Below are 21,019 nucleotides of genomic sequence, written 5' to 3' on the forward strand. Positions count from 1 at the left end.
TGGAACAAAGCTAAACATTACAACTTTGATCATTCAATTTTTTTTTATTGAAAAAAAAGAAAAAAGATTTACTATGACAGTCAAATATATGAGATACATTTGATGTGTTTTAAAAAATAAAATAAAAAGCTACTATGATCTGGAGGAAGATTAAAATTAAAATTTAATCTAGCATAACTAATAGTTCTAAACATGGAATTTCTATTTTTAGCGCTCTCACAAGAAGTCAAGGGACACCAAAATGTTCTGTACCTGTGAAAAGTGCAGAACAAAAACGTTTTCAGAAGGTCAGAGAACGTGACGCCTCTAAAGGGCACTTCCGCTAAAGAGACTAATTCTTAAATGATTCCACCTGTAATGAAACAACCTTTCCGCATGAACTTAATCCCAATAAAGCGTCTCATATTGGCCTCAGTAGACTCATATGTGCAAAATCAAACAGTTTATGCTTGAAGGTGAAGTGTAATGAGATGCAACCTTCCGAGTCCTTCTGCTGTAGGGCGAACGAACGCCAATGTGACAATGGCATTTCAAACTTTCTAATGAAATTATTCTAGGTGTCCTCTGTCAACTAGACAGTCAGAATCTATTTGTGCTTTGACGGCTCTCCTGCAGGGATGTTCTGGGACAGGGGTGAGATGGCTGGTTATGTTATCTGTGTGCCTTGTATGAAACGTTCCGGTCCGACAGACTTACACCAGGGTGTGTGAGTGACTTTTTCTTCTTTTCCCTGCTGTTCCCATTACCCAGGGATGTCCTGCCTGGGATGACATTTACAAGCAGAACGCAGGGTACGAGAAGCTTGGGGATAGATTACCAGACTGACAACTGCCAGTGGCATGCTGTGTCTGTTTACCTTTGTACTTTGGGAGATTATAGAGTCAGCACATAGTGATTTTTAGATTTCAGCTAATACCCTCATAATGACAGGGTATGTGACCCATGCAACCAGAAAACCTTATGGCACATTAGCACAGCCTGAACAGCCTATCAATTTGACATTTTATAAATCAATTAAATTTAATTTAATTACAGAAAGACACTGGCAAAAATATAGTTTTTAAAGTACTTGTCATTTGTGAGATTTTGGGCTTTTCATAACATGTTTCAGACTAGTGGAAAGAAAGCATTAAAACATTTCAAGTGTTTATTACACTATAGATTTCAATTATAGTATATATTTTTTAAAGTCTTTTTGGTCACACTTTATTTTAAGGTCCAGTTCTTGCTATTAACAAACTATTAACTATGACTTTTGCTTCAATAAACTCCTAATTTGCTGCTTATTAATAGTTTTTAAGGTATTTAGTGGGGTTAGGGTTGTGGAATATGGTCATGCAGAATATATGCTTTGTAAGTACTAATAAACAGCCAAAATTTTAATAATGGGCATGTTAAAAAGCAACTAGTTAATAGCGAGAATTGGCCCCTATACTGAAGTGTTACCGTCTGTTTTCTCAAAATAATTATTTTCTTGCACTGAGCAAGATATTTCCACTTCTTTTAACTTTACAGTTTTATTCCTATCTGTATTCTGAAGGTTTTTATTGTATTTCATACCTAAAACATAGCTGATTACTGAACTGGAAATGTATGCATATTGTCACAAATTTAATTAGATAATGCCTCATTTGCATATTAAAACATAACATTTCAGATATCATTTCTAATCCTAGGCACTTGGGGTGCCTCATATAAATTAACAAAATGTCCACTAAATTATTTTCAGAACACTTATATTGTTTTTATTTTTTTATGCTTAAATAAATAACTAATACTGTAAAATAGTGCATTCTATGTAAAGTGTTGTTTCACCATAGCCCATAAAATTCTATTTAATTTATGACAAATAATAAAATATATATCAAATATCTAAAATTGATCATTAATAACATTAACATTAATATATTAGTATTATTTCTGTAAATACCTCACACTGCGTTTATGGAAACAGGTTTATTAGTAATTTATGCTGACAGTGAATGTAATATTATTAAAAATTACACAAACAGCTATTGATTTTATTCTACTTCCCTGATGTCATTTTTGGAGTTACAATTAATGTCAAATCATGTTTAATAGGGATTAAATTGGAATTTAAAAGGCGTTCTCAATTCAATCTGGAATGGCACACAACTCCTCTAACTAGCCTACTAGACTTCCAAGAGAAGAAGCTGCAGGGGAAGAAACGATAACATCAACCTGAGAGGAGACTTCTCTAATTGAACATTTTCATTAGTTACCAAAGGGTGATGTGAACTGGAACGGGTTTGATTGGGTTTTATTTATGTACATGCTCACAAGTGCCTCCCGTCTTCATTGTGGTACACACACACACACACACACACACACTGGAGATTGTCATGGCAACCTTCACCTGTTGTTGCGAGAGGGGAGAATTTCAAACAGTCCGTTATCACAGAGGCAGAGCATCCTCTGATCCTATACTCCAATGTGTCACTCGTAGAATACAGAAACCGAGGCAAATTGCATGATGACAGCCAATTCCATAAAGTCGACATTTGGTGCAACTCATTTAAATTGAGCCAAAAATTTAATTCATGTAATATTATGTCTTTGCACCTCTTCAAATACTAATTCCAGAATGCCACAATGATATCATGAGCTATTAAACAAGCAATTAAACCTGCAGTTGAAGAGTGAAAAATGTGTAAAAGATATTTCAAACTTATTTTCAATATACCGTGAGGTACGACAAGAGCTGCAAATCAGTTTCGGCACATTTTAGCTTGTGTGTGAAACCAGACAGTCTTATGCCGGAAAAACTTGAAGTCATCACCGCTCTTCGGTAATTCAGGGGTGTCAAACTCAATCTCATATGCGTCCTTTTTTAACTTGATTATCACAGCTAAGTCATGCGCATTGCTGATGATGCCTATATAAAGCATAAAGTGAAGATTCAATTATCACCTCTCTTCTCTTTCAGATCGCATGAACGAAGTGCTGACTTTTTCAACATGGCTGCTGTTGACGTAATGAGTCAAATTTATCCCACACACTTCCAAAATGTGATTACAACACTCTCAGACACCAGACAAGTCAACATACTCTACAAAGCCCGAGAATCCTGTCTGATCGTGACAGTTTCAAGGTAAGAACTTTGGCTAGAATGAAAGTGAAAACACATTTACAGCATAAAACAACAACATCTTGTTGGGATTCGATGACAAATGGAAATAAATAAGAAGACATATGACTGCATTTCCAAGCACTCTGCATATAAACGACTGTGAAATGAGGGCGCTTGTTCATATTTATGGCCTCTTCTTGTCATAATTCCTCTCCTAGTAACATATGGGCAAGAACACAAACACGTATTAGCATACATTACACACACACAAAGACCCATTCATCTCTACAAACAGCCCCCACTGTCAATCTTTCCCTCTCACAGATGTTGAATCCGGGTTGCCAGCTGAACTTCAGGGCACCATGGTCAATGTGACGCCCAGTATAGACCCAGCGACAGCCCACGAGAGGTACAACTACCTCGCGTTGATATGCGGTGTGCCTCTCATCCTCATCATCATCTTGGGAAATGTCCTAGTGTGCCTCAGTGTGTTAACCGAACGTTCTCTTAAAACCGCAACTAACTACTTCATCGTCAGTTTGGCCGTGGCCGACCTTCTTTTGGCTGTGCTGGTCCTCCCGCTCTACGTCTACTCTGAGGTGAGTGCCAGTGACCAATGAGAGATGGTCTAAACTCCTCCTCTATGTTTCAGACTACTAATTTACTAAACTTTCATTTAGCTGATGCTTTTATCCATGCAATCTACTTATTACCGGGACAGTCTGGACTGGAGCAATTGGGGTAAAGTGTCCCACTCAAGGCCAGAATGATTATATGGAACGAACTGAGCATATTGTCCAGCCAGTCATTTGTCTTTTTTATCAACTTTGAAAAGATTTCATAAGGAGATGCTGGTACATTGAGCACTGAGCACTACAGGTTCATGAGTCATTCAGATCATGTTGAACTTGTAAGTATTCCTCATTGAAGTGTTACTAGTGGACAGTAGTGAAGTATTTTTACTTTACTCAAGTACATTTTTTTTTTACCTTTACTACTTAAGAACATTAAAAAGTAAGAAAGTACTAGATTTCTAGATTTCTAATGTAATTAAGTATTAAATGATATTTAATATGAAACGTAGTGCAGTAAAAAGTACAAGATTATGCTTTGGAATGTTGTGAAGTAAAAGTTTTCTAAAGAAAAACACTGATAAAGTACTGTAATAATGGGCATGTTAAAAAGCAACTATTGAACACTTCACTATTGTCCACCTCTGCTAGTGGACAAGTGCAAGGTGTTCGAAATGAATTAGCAGAATATGACTGAAATCAATAAATAGAGTCATTCAAATCACTACATTGTATCAACCAGCTAGACTTCTCGAACATAAATGAAATTGAAAATGAGTGTGCTACCTGGAGTTTAACATGGGGGACGTGTGTTTGTCATTGTTCAAACGGATTAAATTTTTGATTATCAACCTAGATCTTTAAAATCTGCATGAAACAGTGAGTGCAGTTTGACTGATTTATGTAATTTATTAAGAAAAGTATGTAGGCTGCCACTTTTGACTTGATTTTATGCACCAGAAACTGACTGGACTGTGAAATGAGGTCCGTGTGACAGGTGTTACGGAGCCGACGAGACATGAGGCGAGCGGATCCATAGATATATATATATAAACACTAGATACCTCGTACGCGCTGTTGGCCAATGGAGGTCGACGTCCGCACACGGCGGCCATCTTGCCACAGGGTGCTCGCTCACTCGTAACATTGTGTTGTATGAAGCATGTACTTTTTAAATAACCATAACTTGCTCAATTATCTACCGATTTTCAAACGGTTTGATTTGTTATCAACGTCAGAGATGTAGTTATGACACTGCATACATATGAATAATTATAACAATAGACTTCCATATGAAAATATCCTTGCACCGAACCAGTTAGGTGCAATGAATATTACACACAAAGTATAAGTTAAATAAATATATAGGCTAATAAAACTAAGTGTACAGAATGGCGACATGACTTATACACACACACACACTTTTGTAACATGAATATTACTATTATTAAATTATTACGTTTTCTCTTTCTGCCGGATAACAAGCATCTCTGAACTGACCACATTTCAGCCCTCTAAGTTACTTGATATGACTTTAGAAACACAACTGAGCCCTAGTACCAGGTCTTGTAAAGCTGTGTGCAAAAGCAGATCAATACAGAATGAAAATGAGTACTTTAGACCATTATTTGCAAAGGAATGGTCATGCGTATTGTAAAATGCCCAATGGAAACTCCCCATATAGGATTTTTGGTTACCCAAAATGCATACTGACGATAAAAGGCTTACGGTTTGGCAACCTCTTCGTGTAGAATCATAATGAAATTAAATCAAAGGTAACACTCTGATGTTACTTGTACACTATTTGGATTGTATCTAAGGGGTTCTGATATATAAAATAGAATGAATACACAAAATATGGAATAATTGCACAAAAGTCTCTATTTGTAAACCATTATAAAAAGTGTAATTTTCATTGTCATGCACACCACTTTTATCTGTCGACGATGAAGCTCTTCTAATGCATGCTCTACTAAGACTTTCTGTGATTGTGGTGTGAGGGACCTGGTCAAATAATACGCAATTGGAGCTTTTCAATAACCTTGAAGCCCAACCACCATAAACACAAGAACTTCGGAAGCCATGTCAGTCTCATTTAATCGATCCCCCATGTCCACATATCCGAACATGGTTTGTGTCTGAGGATCATACTGGACGTGATTTTTGATGGACATGGCATCCAGCATCAGAGTGACACATCCGTACTTGACCTCATCTTCCTGACACCGTCTTTCCAGCATGTCCAACATCATTTTATTGAGACCAGGTCTGGCATCAAGAGAGCTCAGCCACCTTAGTAAAATTAAAAGTAGACATTTAACCACTAACCCAAGCATCCCTATTGTGGACCCTGGACATACAAAAATAGCTAAAATATCAACATGTATCAGCATGAGACATGAGCTGTTAGATCAGTAAGTTTAACCATTCAGGATAATATTGTCTGGAGTGCTTAATGTAATTCAGTATAAAATTAGACATCATGTAGAATACCTTTGCAATGAACTGGGATGTGGCAAGTGAATATGCAAGGTATCTCTCAGGTAATGATATGCCTTTGGACCATGCAGATGGAGCGTAAGGGCAAAATCTCTCTGGGCCTTGGTTACTCTACACCCTGCCTTGACAGGAGATGAACCGGAAGATCTGAAATACAATTAGCAAAAGTGATAATATCACTTATCAATATAATATTTTTATTTTACCTGAGTAGCATTCAAGGTTGTCTTTCAGCTCTTCGTTGATGAGATTTTTCTCCTTCAGTTCTTCCAGAAGAGCCCGCATGTTCATCTTGGCCCTCTTTTCTCTCCTCAAGGCATTACTCTTCTCCGCTGCAGTTTCCTCACTCACCGAGGCTTTTTCAAGTTTGGCCTTTATAGCCTTAGGGCAAGCAGGCAATGAATACAAGTGGTCAGTGGCCTGCCGCTTGGGGTTCAAACTCCTCTCTCCCTGTTGTTTTTCCAAAAATACAAATTACATATGGAAATTAATAAGTTACTTTAACAATTCAATCTTCACTTTTAGATGATGTGAGCCTTAATACATGTTTAGGTTCTCCAATTCCCCAACAGAAAACACAACAGCATACATTTAAGAAATTAAATGTTGAAGCGACGAAGCAAGTGAGATAGCCATTAGTTCTCAAACTTTTTACACAGAGTACCACCTCAAATAATATTGGACTCTTAGACTACTAACAACATATGTCTTTCTGGGTACCACCAAGATAATGGATTTATTTAAAAAAAAGACACATGATGTTCTCACTTGTTTGCAACAAGCCATATGAGGATCTCATTTGTTTGACATTCCACATGCAAACACTCACAACATAAGGTTGAGGTACATCCTGAGACAAGTCCATTGGCAGGTTGTCTTCCGCTCTTCTAGAGGTGGTTGTGCTTCTTGTTGCCACCAGCTGAAATAAAGTAAAGAAGTTTTGAGTGTCTAAAATGTGTTGTAATAAACTACACATTATATAAAAAAACTAAAGTGACATTTAATCACATATTGATATATCAATCTTATAATAATGCAAGATGTTTTTAACTAACCAACCTGATTGAAAATCATGTGCAACTTGAGTTATATTTAAAAGAAAACGTTAGCTAAGCTTTTTGTTATTGGCCAGCAACTAACTACAAACACATCAACAAATATTGTACTTTTGACAAAAGAGATTAGTAAAATCATTATTGGTGTCAGTAAATACTTTATAATCGAACAGCACGATTGTGATCTCTGCCTTGATAACTTGCGCGCAAGTAACGTTAGCCGTGATACACAACTATGCTGCACGATTAAGTCGTTTTTCGAAAAGAAAATCTGCAATTTCAACATGTTACAGCATTCAGAATTATAGCCACGTTAATAACGTTTGTAAGAAACCAAACCGTTTGTAAATCAGTCAAGATTTCAGCGAGATAAGAAGATTTATGTTTGTGCTGATCACTCATCTTACCTCAGAACTTGCCAGAAAGCTTCCCTGTGGCAAGATGGCCGCCCTATGATGCCGGAAGTGACTCCGCCTTAAGAGATCTAGTGTTTATATATATATATATATATATATATATATATATATATATATATATATATATATATATATATATATATATATATATATATATATATATATATATATATATATATATATATATATATATATATATCTATGAGCGGATCCATTTGCAAGGCTTTTTCAAGGTTCATGCAATTGCAAACAGGTACAACACAGGCAAGAAAAAGGAGTAATCCTAGGGCAAGCATGGGTCTTCGATCGACGAACAATATCCAACAGGGCAAGGCAGAGAGATAATCCAGGTACACAAGCAATATTCCAAGCGAGGAGCAAACAAAGTCCGAACGGCAAGGCAAAGGGTTAATCCAGGAAACACGGGCAAGAATCAAAACACAAGAAAACAGGCAAGACAAGACTACAACAACTAAGTGGGCTCCATAGAGTTGCTATCGCTAGTAGAGTGATAAACGCTATACAATACTCAGCGACTAGAGCAGGATCTGAATGTGTCTTAAGTAGAGTGTGTAATAGCTCTCAGGTGAGCATGTAATTGGTGACAACTGTGTGATCAGTGCAGCGTGCGATTGGTGACAGCTGTGTGATCAGTGCAATGGATGATGGGAACTGTAATCCGGAGTGACATGTAAAAGCCTGTGTGGTGTGAGAGTCAATGTAAAGAGAAGACGACATCTGGTGGTGAGCAAACAGAAGTGCATGGACAGGATTCGTGACATTGCCCCCCACCAAGCAGCGGCTTCCAGACGCTCCTATACAATCCAGGAAGGCGGTGGAGTGGAGGCGGAACAGGGGGAGGGACGGAGGGCCAGGTCCACGTGGAAGTGGAGTGGCCGGGGACCGAGGCAGAGCCAGCAGAGCAGGACACCAAGGCGGAGCAGGGAACCAGGGCAGAACCAGCAGAGCAGGAAGCCAGGGAGGAGTCTATGGAACAGAAGTCCACCAGGGCTGAGCAGACGGGACTGAAGCCCACCAGGGTGGAGCAGAAGACCACCAGGCCAGAGCAGACGAAGCAAAAGACCACCACGGTGGAGCAGAAGACCAACAGGCTGGAGTGGACGAAGCAGAAGACCACCACGGCGGAGCAGAAGACCACCAGACTGAAGCAGAAGACCAACACGGGGGAGTAGACTGATCAGGAAACCATGGCAGAGACCGAGATCTAGGGAGAGCAGAGACAGACAACACAGGCAGTGCATTCAGTGGCAGGGAACACGAAAAAATCATCAATAGGCTCACTGACTGAAACTGGACAAAATGACAGTTCATAGACAGGGTTACTGACTGAAACGGGACAGACTGACAGTTCAAACTCAGGTTCATTGACTGAAACTGGACCAACAGACATTTCAGTGACAGAAACTGGACAAGCGGACAATTCAAAATCAGGCTCTTTGGTCGAAACGGGAAAGACAGAGTGCATTTATAGTTTCTGAGTTCATGACAGGCAGGGTTAAGAGTTCAAAGGCGGGTCTTTGGGCGGTGACAAAGCTTCTAGAGCCTACAGGGAGTTCGGGAAAGGTTTCTGGGGTCGAGACTGGACTAGTGGGGCAAAACAGATTCATAGATTGAAATTGGACAAACATAGGGTTCAACATCAGACACAATAATTAAATCAGGACCGACAGAGTTCAAATTCAGATTCCTTGACGGAAACAGGCAGGACAGACAGTTCAAAACCAGACACCATGGCTGGTTCAGCACAGGACGAGAGTTCAGAGATGACCTCCTTGGCCAGTTCAGAACAGGACAAAAGTTCATAAGCGGCCTCTGTAGCCATGACAGGACGAGAGTTCAGGGACAGCCCTTCTGGCTGTGACAGGACAGGCAGAGAGTTCACAGATGGCCTCCATAGCCATGACAGGACAGGACGAGAGTTCAGGGACAGCCTTTCTGGCTGCGACAGGACAGGCAGAGAGTTCACAGACGGCCTCCATAGCCGTGACAGGATGAGGATTCGCAGACGGCCTCCTTAGCCGTGACATGACAGGGCGAGAGTTCATAATGGAGTACCACTGACACCTCTGGAGTTTCTGCAGCAGATGCCATCGCCTCAGAGAACACAGCAGCGAATGCCACTACCCCAGGAGGTTCTGTAGCGACAGCCGCCACCTCTGGAGACATCACAGTGGCCGCTGCCCTTTTGAGCAGTTCTGTGGTGGTGTACGCAGCCCAAACGCAACATAAAGCAATCCCCATCATAGGAAGCGCATCAGACAGGGGAATTAGTTCAGGAGCAGGAGGGTTAGAGTGACTGGGTTTGGAGATACCAGCTGTGCGTGCAGACACCAGCAGTGCATCCCTCAAACTAGATACCAGACTGGGATACCGAAAGACTGACCTTGAATATCTGTGCGTGACGGACAGGACGTGACAAGACTCTGGATGATCAGACGTGACGTGACTCTGGATGATCAGCTGTGACGTGACGTGACTCTGGATGATCCGCTGTGACGTGACGTGACTCTGGAGGATCAGCTGTGACGTGACGTGACTCTGGAGGATCAGCTGTGACGTGACGTGACTCTGGAAGATTAGCAGGGACGTGACGAGATTTTGGAAGGTCCGCTGAGACGTGACTTGACTCAAGATGATCAACTGTGACTTAGTATCAGTAGCTATCGCTAGGAGAGTGATAAACGCTATACAATACTCAGTGACTAGAGCAGGATCTGGATGTGTCTTAAGTAGAGTGTGTAATAGCTCTCAGGTGAGCATGTAATTGGTGACAACTGTGTGATCAGTGCAGCGTGCGATTAGTGACAGCTGTGTGATCAGTGCAATGGATGATGGAAACTGTAGTCCGGAGTGACATGTAAAAGACTGTGTGGTGTGAGAGTCAATGTAAAGAGAAGACGACATCTGGTGGTGAGCAAACAGAAGTGCATAGACAGGATTCGTGACAACAGGTTTGCAGTGGTGGGGTTGAAAAATAAGATAGTTTGCCTATGCCAGTTGGAAAGGGAAGTTATTTAAAAGGCAGATCTAGTTACTTAAATTTGGTAAAAGACGATTAAGACAGATTATTAAGATTTTTAATCAGTGTAATGAATTGTTCACAATAACCCCAGGAACACATATTAAGAAATATAAGTTTAGTTTTGATTTCATGTCATGTACAGTATGCCATTTTGTTCTTCAGGAAACTATTTCTAATGTCTCATGGTGTGAATTTTTGCCCTTGAAGTTTGTGTGTCTGTGAAGTGAATCTTGATGCAGTGAGTGATTTCCCTCAGAGACTTCCTGTTTTTATTGTATGGTTTGTCTGAATTAACAGAGGATTTGGTTCATTCTTTGAATGAATTCAAACTTTAATTGCAGTCAATCAAGACCATCAAGTGATAAACACCTACCATCTGCTTCCAAAAGATCCCTGAAGACTTAACTAACATGACCTTATGACCTTATAATATCTCACTCCAAAATATTTCTTAAATATTTGAATATCCAAATTTAAATTTTTATATTTGTATTATAATTGTAATATTTTGATGTTTTTAATAGTTTTGGATGAGTATTGGTATGTATGTTTGCATATACTGTATATGTATATATATCACACACAGTATATATACAGTCATGGCCAAAAATATCGGCACCCTTGGTAAACATGATCAAAGAAGGCTGTGAAAATTAATCTGCATTGTTAATCAACAATTGTTGGTTTTGGACTCAGTGACCCATTTTTGTGTTGTTTTTGAGGTTTGTGTTTGGATTATTGTACGCTTGGAAGATCCAAACATGGCCCATTATAAGGTTTCTAACAGAGTCAGGCACTTTTTTATCTGTTGGTATTTGATAGAATCCATGATGCCATGTGTCTAAACAAGATGTCCAGGACCTCCAGCAGAAATATAGGTCCACAACATCAAAAATACAGCAGTATATTTCATTGTACACCTGGGGTACATTTTATCCCTGTGTTCACCAAACCCGTCTTGAGTGTTTGCTGCTAAAAAGCTCATTTTATAGTTTCATCTGACCATAGAAGCCAGTCCTATTTGAAGTTCCAGTCGTGTCTGATAACTGAATATGCTGGAGTTTGATTTCTGGATGAGCTAGGAGAATTTTTCTTGAAACCCTCCCAAACAACATGTGGTGATGTAGGTGCTGCTTGAAATTTTTTTTAAGGTTTTCTGACCCCGAGACTCAACTATTTTCTGCAATTCTACAGCTGTGGTCCTTGGAGGGTCTTTAGCCACTCAAACTCTTCTTCACACCGTGCATTAGGGCGATATAGACACAAGTCCTCTTCCAGGCAGTTTCGTAACATTTTATGTTGATTGGAAATTCTTAAGTATTGCCCTGATGGTGGAAATGGGAATTTTCACTGCTCTAGCTCTTTTCTTAAAGCCACTTCACTGATTTGTGAAGCTCTATTATCTTTTGCTGAACACTGGTTTTTCTCATTGTGATGGATGATTAAGTGAATTTGGCCTTTGCTTTCCCTCCTATTTATATTTCTGTGAAACAGGAAGCCATGGCTGGATAATTTCATGTTCATAATCACCCTGGAGTGCTCAAAATTGTGAATATGATTGGGAATATACTTCAGAGATATTTTACTCATAAGAATTTCTAGGGGTGCCAATAATTGTGCCCAATGTGTATTTGAGAAAAACATTTATTTCATAATGATATTTCCCCCCATTTTAAATTCTTATTATCCAATGAAAGGTTAGATTTTTGTGAATATTTTAAATGAAAGGTCATAAGGATTAAACAATGCAGATTAATTTTCACAGCCTTCTTTGATCATATTTACCAAGGGTGCTGATATTTTTGGCCATGACAGTGTATATATATAATATATGGAATTGATGCCCCTGGCAGGTACTTATAGATGAGTGTGTGTGTCCTGTCGTCTTACACATTCTATCTTTCTCTGTCTGTGTGTGTGGGTGTGTTTTAGTTCCTGGGAGGCATGTGGACCCTGAGTATGTACATCTGTGATGCCCTAATGACTATGGACGTGATGCTCTGCACTGCCTCCATTTTGAATCTATGTGCAATTAGTGTGGACAGGTGAGACACGCACCCACACACACCTGCTCACCCACCACTCTCTATTAAAAATAGCTCAAACTTTAACTTATAAAATAAAATATGAACAGAATGATTACGGTAAGGTAAGTAATCCCAAACACTGAGATCTGTTGGAATTGTTTATGTCAATATATACTACATATGTTGTCAGTCCTCTGTCGTATGTGTCATGTGTTCCCGCCTCTTGTTTCCTTATTTGGTCTTGTTCCTGTCCTTGTTCAGTGTGATTATTAGTTAAGTCTTGTCCAGCTGTGTTTGTCTTATTATCTATGATTATCCTGTGTCTGTTCAGTTAGTGTTTGTCTGGTCTACTCCTTATTCCCCGGTGTTCCTGTGTGCCCCAGCCTTGCCTTGTCTTGCCCTGTCTGTTTTGAGTTCATTAAAGACTGTATTTTGAGTTATCCTCGTCTCCCTGTTCCTCCCTGCTGTGTGCACCATGAGAAGCCCACATATGATGGGACTTCATAACATGTTACCTCTATGGAAGCCCTTTTCCGCCACATAAAGTGGTTTGGTATGACTTATAATTATGACATAAAAAGTTGAAATTATAAGACAAAAGGTTGAAATTATAACATAAAAAGGTAAAATTATGGCATAAAACCATTATGACATAAGAAATCAAAATTATGAGATAAAAAGTCAAAACTAAGTAACAAAAACAAATAGCACAAAAAGCCAAAAATACGAGATAAAAAGTCAAAATTGTGACAAAAACAACAAATGAAAGTCATTTGAATGTCATTTTTTTGCCATAATTATGACTTAATATCTCATAACTTCAACATTTTATCTCATAATTACCACTATATCTCATTTACCAAAGCATGATTTTGTGGCACAAATGGCCTTCCATATACTTCCAAATAGTGCTGGGCGGTATCGGTTCATACCGAATACCGGAGTTTAATTTTCTTATATGAATTTTTAAAATACCGCAATACCGGTGTCATTTAAATAACGTTCAGAACGCGACACTGTTTGAGAGGGGTCTCTTTTCACTATTGACTTGTGGCGAGAACGCAGCTGTGTGTGCTACTAAGCGTGGAAGTTCTGAAGCTGTAGAACTAGTAGAACGTCGTGACGCAGAAGATCTCATCCACAATATCCACCGCCCGCTGCCATCAGCTCCCGCGTCTCACACACGAGCGCGACTTTATATTTAGCAACTTTCAGACCCTTTTAGCGGCTTTTTTCCCATAGAATATACCAACTGACAAACCTAACGACTTTTTTGGATAAACCTTAGCTATGGTTCAGTTGGAAGATGTCGCCAGTGCTGCCCCGCGAGCACGAGATCTGACTCTCCCGGCGCAGTCTCTCTGCGTCTGTTCTGTGCAGTAGGGGTGGGCGGATCGATCCTAATATCCAACGTTGGTATCGGTATCGGATCGATACTAGCCTGATTAGATCGATACTTTAGGTTAATTTTCTCCCCTCTGCACTTAATATATTGCTTAATACATTCAACAAAGAATAGACATGTCTGTTTTGTTAGTGTTTTGTTATGCCATTACGTGACTCAGAGACACCAAACGCAAGCGGATATTATAGCTATTGGCTACAGCGAGAGATGGAACGGTAGAAATTCGCTACTGTGGCAACAGCACCAAACTTATTCACCTTTTTCAATGTGGAAGTAAGCTTTTTTCATAGACTGAATGTGCGAGACTTCCAATTCATTAGGCACAGTAGGGAAATCATGAGAAAAATAACATTGCAATAAATGGTAAAATTGTTTGTGCACTCCACTGTGTGTGTTTATAATTAAGACAATTCATTAAAATAATATGGTAAGAAACACCAGTTTGCAATACCAAGCAAGCAACAAAACGAGCAGTTTTTTACAGTTAAAAAATAGCTGGAAGCGGATGAGACTGGAAGCCGGACCCATTAAATTTACCAAATTTGGCTTTTTTATACACTATTACTGTCTTCAACCATTAAGCCACTTTTTTTTTTCTCTTTATAAAGGTTTTCTATCAGAGGAAAACACTTAACATGCATGCACTTTGCATTCATATCCTGGGCTGCTTGCCTGCATATAGTTTGCATCATCATACTGAGTTGGCCTTTCAATATTACTTTCTGAATGCATTAGGCCACGTTAAGTTTTTTCTTCTTCTTTTCTTTATAACTCTTTTCTATGGGAGGAAAATGCTTAACATGAAACTGTACGCATTGCTTTCATATTCTGGGCTCCTCTGCTTGCCAAACTCCTTTCAGAAAGGCAAATGTTATTAAAAAGGAAAAAGTATCGGTATCAGTATCGGCGATACTTGCCCTGTATCGGATTGATACCAAAATTTGCAGTATCGCACACCCCTACTGTGCAGCGAGCGGCAGAGAAGCACTGCATTCAGCTGGCCGTACCGCAGCAGACTCTTCAGTAAATGAGTACAAAACAGCATTTCCAAGCACCTGCCTCTAACTGACTGTTTGGAATTATAAATAATGAGCATAGTTAGTCTGTTAATATTATGCACTTTTTATTTTTTTTAGTTTGTTACTCATACGCAGGCAGTGCGCTGCATGAGACAAAAAAGGAATATAGCCAAAACCACCGCATAGCCGCTCTTTAGTGTAACATTAGATGCATGTTGATTTTATCAGACGATGTCGCGATTATAAATGAGAGTGACTCCTGGTTAACATGTATTAATGAGTCTCACTATTTAGTGTGGAATGTTTGTACAATATTCGCACATCATGACAATAAAATAGGGCATTCTAAGTCAATCTGCTGCAGTTTTTCCTCTCTCAATCAGTAGAAAATGTGGTTAACACCCGATCATGCATGAAAAAAATAAATACCGTCATATACCGTGAAACCGGTATAATTTAGAAAAATACCGTGATATACATTTTTGGTCATACCGCCCAGCACTACTTCCAACACTGGAAAAAAAAAAAAAATGAAGAAAAGAAATGATAATTATGACATCATATCTCATAGCTTTAATCTTTTATCTTATAATTATTATTTTGTATCTCATTTACCAAAGCTTGCTTTATTTATTTATTCATTTGTTTATTGATTGATTGATTGACTGATTGATTGGAAATGGCCTTCCATATAACCCCAACACTGCAAAAAGGTAGAAAATGAATACAGTAGTTTGTCCATCCAGATTATCTACAGTACACGTTTCTTGTGGTGGTCCCTAAACTTTCATGTGATTTTTAATGATTTTTTTTTAACATTCAGCAGGTCTGTTTTGTGCCTCTCTGAGCGTTCACACAGTGAATATTAAATCAGTGGTTATGTGTGATTGGCGTCCAACGGGATGCTAATGAAACCACAACATGAAGCTGAATTTCATTACTTACACAGTGCATCAAGCATCACCGATTCCCGTAAACAATATGAAACAACTTCGAGAGGTCCCAGACCAAGACAAAGCAGGGTCAATCCATCTTTGATGCATACTAAAACAAAAGCGAGCTTGTCTCTGAGGATGAAAACAAAGGTTTGGGGTCGAAAGGGTGTAGCTGATTGAAAAGATGAATCAGACTTATGAGGTCTCATGCAATTTAAAATGATTGCACTAGAATCTTCCATGGTCTCGTGGGTCACTGATTAACAAGCACAAACACAAAACATGCTTTAAGGAGTTGTCAATCACGATTTTACGCATAAACATAAGCTTTTACAAGCAAACCAAAGTAACTGCAGTAAAAGCAGACAAATAAAGGTAGAAAAATAGTGTCTGACTAAACATTTCATCAAACTCAACTGTGCCATTTTTTGCCTCAAAATGCTTTCTCTACTATCCCGTCTTGAAGAGATGGTTCATCCAAAAATTTAAATTAAAATTAAAACTTTTTTTTCTTCTCTGGAACACAGAGGAATTTTTCAACTGTTTTGGGTCCGAGTCCAACTTGTTGAGTCAAAGTCAAGTCCTAGTTTTTAACCATTTGAGTTGGAGTTGGAGTTATTAATGTCTCTTTTTATTAATCTTGATTTGATGTTGTTACTCATTTTTTTTTATCTTTTATCTTATTTATTCGTCTGTATGTCAAAAAAGGTCCAAGTCTGATGGGGAATAATATCAGGGGAACAATATCATTGGAATCACTTTCAGAAATGTTTCTTTTTTTAGTGGAAGGACAATAAAAACGCAGGCAGTCAATCAGAATCCATCCTGCTTTAAAGAGCTGGCGCATTTAAAGTGGCAGACAACAAAACTACAGCGCACGCTTTTAATAAATAGAATGTTATTGTCCACTGGTGTAAATATAGTTATCATTATATTTATCCTAATAGGTGTCAGTGGATCTTATTTCTTTCTCTACATCTCTGTTACAGGTACATTGCAGTGGTGGTCCCTCTGAAATACAACAGGAACCAGTTTAGTGTTCGTCAGCTAGCCTTGATCACAGCCACCTGGGTGCTTTCCCTGGGCGTAGCCAGTCCTGTCATATTCGGCTTAAACCAGGTGCCCAACAGGGACCCTCATGTGTGTAAGCTGGAGGACAACCAGTTTGTGGTCTACTCCTCCATCTGCTCCTTTTTCGTCCCCTGCCCTGTCATGCTCCTCCTGTACTATTGGATGTTCAGGGGACTAAAGCGATGGAGCTCTGGCCGTAGCCGGTCGCACCTCCACCGCACACCCAGAGGCCGTAGGAGCCTGTCTTTGCGCCTAGGAGCAGCTCTACAGAAGGAGAAGGGACGGGCGAGGGAGAAGGTGGTGTACCTCATGCCTGCAGGTCTCAGTCCGACATCTCTCACCGTTACCCCGACTACTCCAGTCTCCCCAGCCAGCCCGGTTACCCTTACCACAGATGAGCAGGCAGAAGGTCAAACGCCGGCAGCAGAGAGTGACCCCATGACCACCCAGATGGACAGTGTTTCGGACGCAGAGAACCCTGAGCATGCCACTGAGGATGAGAGCGGACGGGAGAATGGTGTGGGGAAGAACCATCGGCCTCATACTGGACGTCGCCACAGCAAGAGCAACAGGGTGAGCGGACGGGAGCGGAAGGCAATGAAGGTACTGCCCGTGGTTGTGGGTATGTATCAATTCAATTCAATTTTTTTGGTATTGTGCTTTTCACAACATAAATGTCTAAAGCATTTGGAAGTCCGTTTCTGCCACTGAATAAATTATTTTAAAAAAGTATTTTTTTTTTAAATGTAATTGTGACTTTTAATCTTGCAATTCTGATTTTTTTCTCGCAATTGTGAGTTAAAATTTTTTCTGAGAATTGCATGATATAAACTCGCAGTTGCAAATTATAAAGTATTGCATGATATAAACTTGCAATTCTGACTTTATCTCAGAATTGCGAGTTCATATCTTGCAATACTGACTTTGTGACTTTTATAACTGTAAGTCAGAATTGTGAGATATAAACTCGGAATTGTGAGAAAAAAAGTCAGAATTGCGAGATAAAAATTCACTTTCATGAGAAAAAAGTCCGAATTTGCAAGTTTTTATCTTGCAATTCTAACTTAATTTCTCGCAATTGCGAGTTTATATCCCGCTCTTCTGACTTTATAAATCACAATTGAGTTTATATCATGCAATTCTGAGAAAAAACTCAGAACTGCGAGTTTGTATCACGCACTTCTGAGGTAAAAAGTCAGAATTAAGAGATAGAAAAGTCGCAATTACCTTTTTTATTTAGTGCCGCAAACGGGCTTCCATAGAAGCAGCTTTATTGATCTGGTGTGTGTTTCCCCAAAAGCATTTTACAAGTTACCTAACTATGGTGGTTAGTTCCATTGAACTCTATTGGTAATGATGGACTTTGCGACCATAGTTGCTTTAGGGAAACACACCGCTGGTTAATTTCATTTTGGTTGACCAAGGATTTTTTGCTTAAGACATTAATGTAAATTCTGTCATCATTTACTCACTTATATGTTGTTCTACATGCAAAAAGAGAGAATTAACATATTTGGATTAAGCATAGATGCTTGAAAACATCTTGGGGCATCATGAACTTTCTCCTAAAACATCTCCGTTTGTGTTCCACAACTGATTTGAAATGAGACAGAGTAAATTATGACACAAATTTTTTTTGGTGAACTGTCCCTTTAAAATTATTTTAAGAGACTCCAGCATCCAAAACAAATGCTGGTGAGCAGCCATGCTGGTCTTTTCAAACACAAGTGCCTTGCCATGATCTGACGTTTTTAAAATCAAGACTGTGCGGGTATACATCAGTGTGTTTGAATGTTCATTTATGTGAAAATAATGAATTAAGTCATGAATAAATGCATGAGAAATTAGAACTAAATGACAGCCGTCAGGTGATGAAAACACAGCTAAAATGTCACGTTCTGCAATATATAAAAACTTTCTATGGTTCAATGTGACACCTACTGCTCTCGGATTATTAGCATGACAATTGCATTCTAACAGAAGTCCTTTCAAGTATAAAATATACAAAGCTGTTTCCAGGGCAATGAAAGCACTGACCATATTGTCACCATTGTTTCCCACACAACTTACACAGACTGAAATCTTGGTGTGAAATCAGCGTGCTGCAATATAATAGTATAAATGAAAAAAAGGTAACAATAGGTGAAACAAATAGGTGACACTATTATAGAGGTTAAAAAACATAGAGCCAGAAACGGTTAGCTCTTTTTGCTGCCTGTAGTCTATTCAATCATGTATGTGAAAGAGTTAGAAGAATTAGCAATGTAAGGACATAAATAAACTCCTAACATGATCTTCTCCTCCCCAGGTGTGTTTCTGGCCTGCTGGACTCCTTTCTTCGTGGTCCATGTGACTAAGGCGCTGTGCGAGTCATGTGACATCGGGCCAACGCTGATCAGTGTAGTCACATGGCTTGGTTACGTGAACAGCGCCGTCAACCCCATCATCTACACTGCCTTCAATGTGGAGTTCAGGAACGTCTTTCACAAACTGCTCTGCTGTCGCTCCTGAGGCCAAACGCTCTTTAGCACAAGCCTAAATTCATGATGAATCATTAAATAATTCAGACAATAATGATTTAAAAAAACCTGGATGAGCTGAGTACACAGTGGTCTCCAAGCAAAGGAATGATTTAAGAAAACTGAACATTACAAAACAATGGATTACTGAAAAGACTGACTGCGCAGGAATGTACCATTGAGGAAAACTTCTGATGCCTTAGTTAACTGAACATTTTCTTGTAAAATTTTTGCTTGAACACTACAGTAGATAACAGAATACTGTTGAATTCATAGCCCAGAGGCATAAAATATGTGAATACGTCCACATTAAAGATAACAGTCGTCTGTGTTTGATATGTGATTGGTATCAGTGTTGATTTAATTATTTTTAAATGAATTTTCTTATCCCCCCCCCCCCCTTTTTTTTTAAGTGTTGGTTGTTTTCAATAGACATGCAGAGTGGACAGGCAGCTTTTTACTGGTTAAGGAGCAAGTTAGATGTGATCATGAGCTGTGTTTGGAATGGCATTCCAGCATACTGCATACTAAGCAGTATACTGTCAGTATGATGCCTAATGTTTAAAAAAAACTGTATGCAGTATGGAATGATAAACATATTTAAACAGTTGCAGAACGTGATACATTGTATGTTTACTTCAAGTACAATTCAGTTATCATCTCAAATACAGTTGCAGTGCGCTTTTATTTCAAGCATGTGCTCATGTATTCTTTGCACATGCATATTATATACTAGAATTCTGCTACAATACAAGAAATATGTTGTCTGCTAGAGGTATGCTAGTATGCTTATGCTATTCCGAACACAGCCATAGGTTCTTGAAGGTGCAAATGGTAATGTAAACCATGTAAACATAGCCAGGGAAAGATCTAATTTTCATACCTACGTCACCTTTAGTTAGAACAAACCATGTTAAGAAGTTAATTCTGTGGCTTCACACAAAGAGGAAAATGTGCCAACTGTTGGGGGTGTATATACAGTTGCCAAAATCATTGGATGCCTTTCTCTGCCCTAGTGCACACAGTCTGCCAATTTAGTTTTGTTGCAAGTGTGATTGACAAAATTTGTACTGTAGACGTGCTCAGCAGTGACTGGTAATAAATTGCATAATGGCACGGGGATTGTGGGTATTATCTGGGGTGGATTATAGTAATTGTGCTTCTAAGAATCAGTGTTGTAAAGAGATGTGTGGAATGAGTATTGCTGTTCTTGTACAGGATCATCAGTGCATCTGTCACTTTATGGAGATGTATGTGATTTACTGCTTAAATTGTACAAATATATAAGCAGTGGGCTTCATAAGTCTGAGACCACACTAACAATCTTGAATTTATGATTTGTGAAATTCATCTAATTTTGCTTTAAT

The 21,019-nt window shown here is 39.0% G+C and overlaps 1 protein-coding gene across 1 annotated transcript; it reads left to right on the forward strand.

Moving 5' to 3' along the window:
- Positions 1–2,957: 2,957 nt before the first annotated feature.
- Positions 2,958–20,037, forward strand: drd4-rs (dopamine receptor D4 related sequence). Its single transcript, XM_058773441.1, has 5 exons — positions 2,958–3,112; positions 3,416–3,690; positions 12,609–12,721; positions 17,052–17,755; positions 19,442–20,037. Exons 2-5 carry the CDS (start codon positions 3,454–3,456, stop codon positions 19,642–19,644), a joined length of 1,257 nt encoding a protein of 418 aa, XP_058629424.1. The 5' UTR covers positions 2,958–3,112; positions 3,416–3,453; the 3' UTR covers positions 19,645–20,037.
- Positions 20,038–21,019: the final 982 nt, after the last annotated feature.

Source organism: Onychostoma macrolepis, chromosome 04, assembly GCF_012432095.1.
Source record: "Onychostoma macrolepis isolate SWU-2019 chromosome 04, ASM1243209v1, whole genome shotgun sequence".
Lineage (NCBI taxonomy): Eukaryota > Metazoa > Chordata > Actinopteri > Cypriniformes > Cyprinidae > Onychostoma > Onychostoma macrolepis.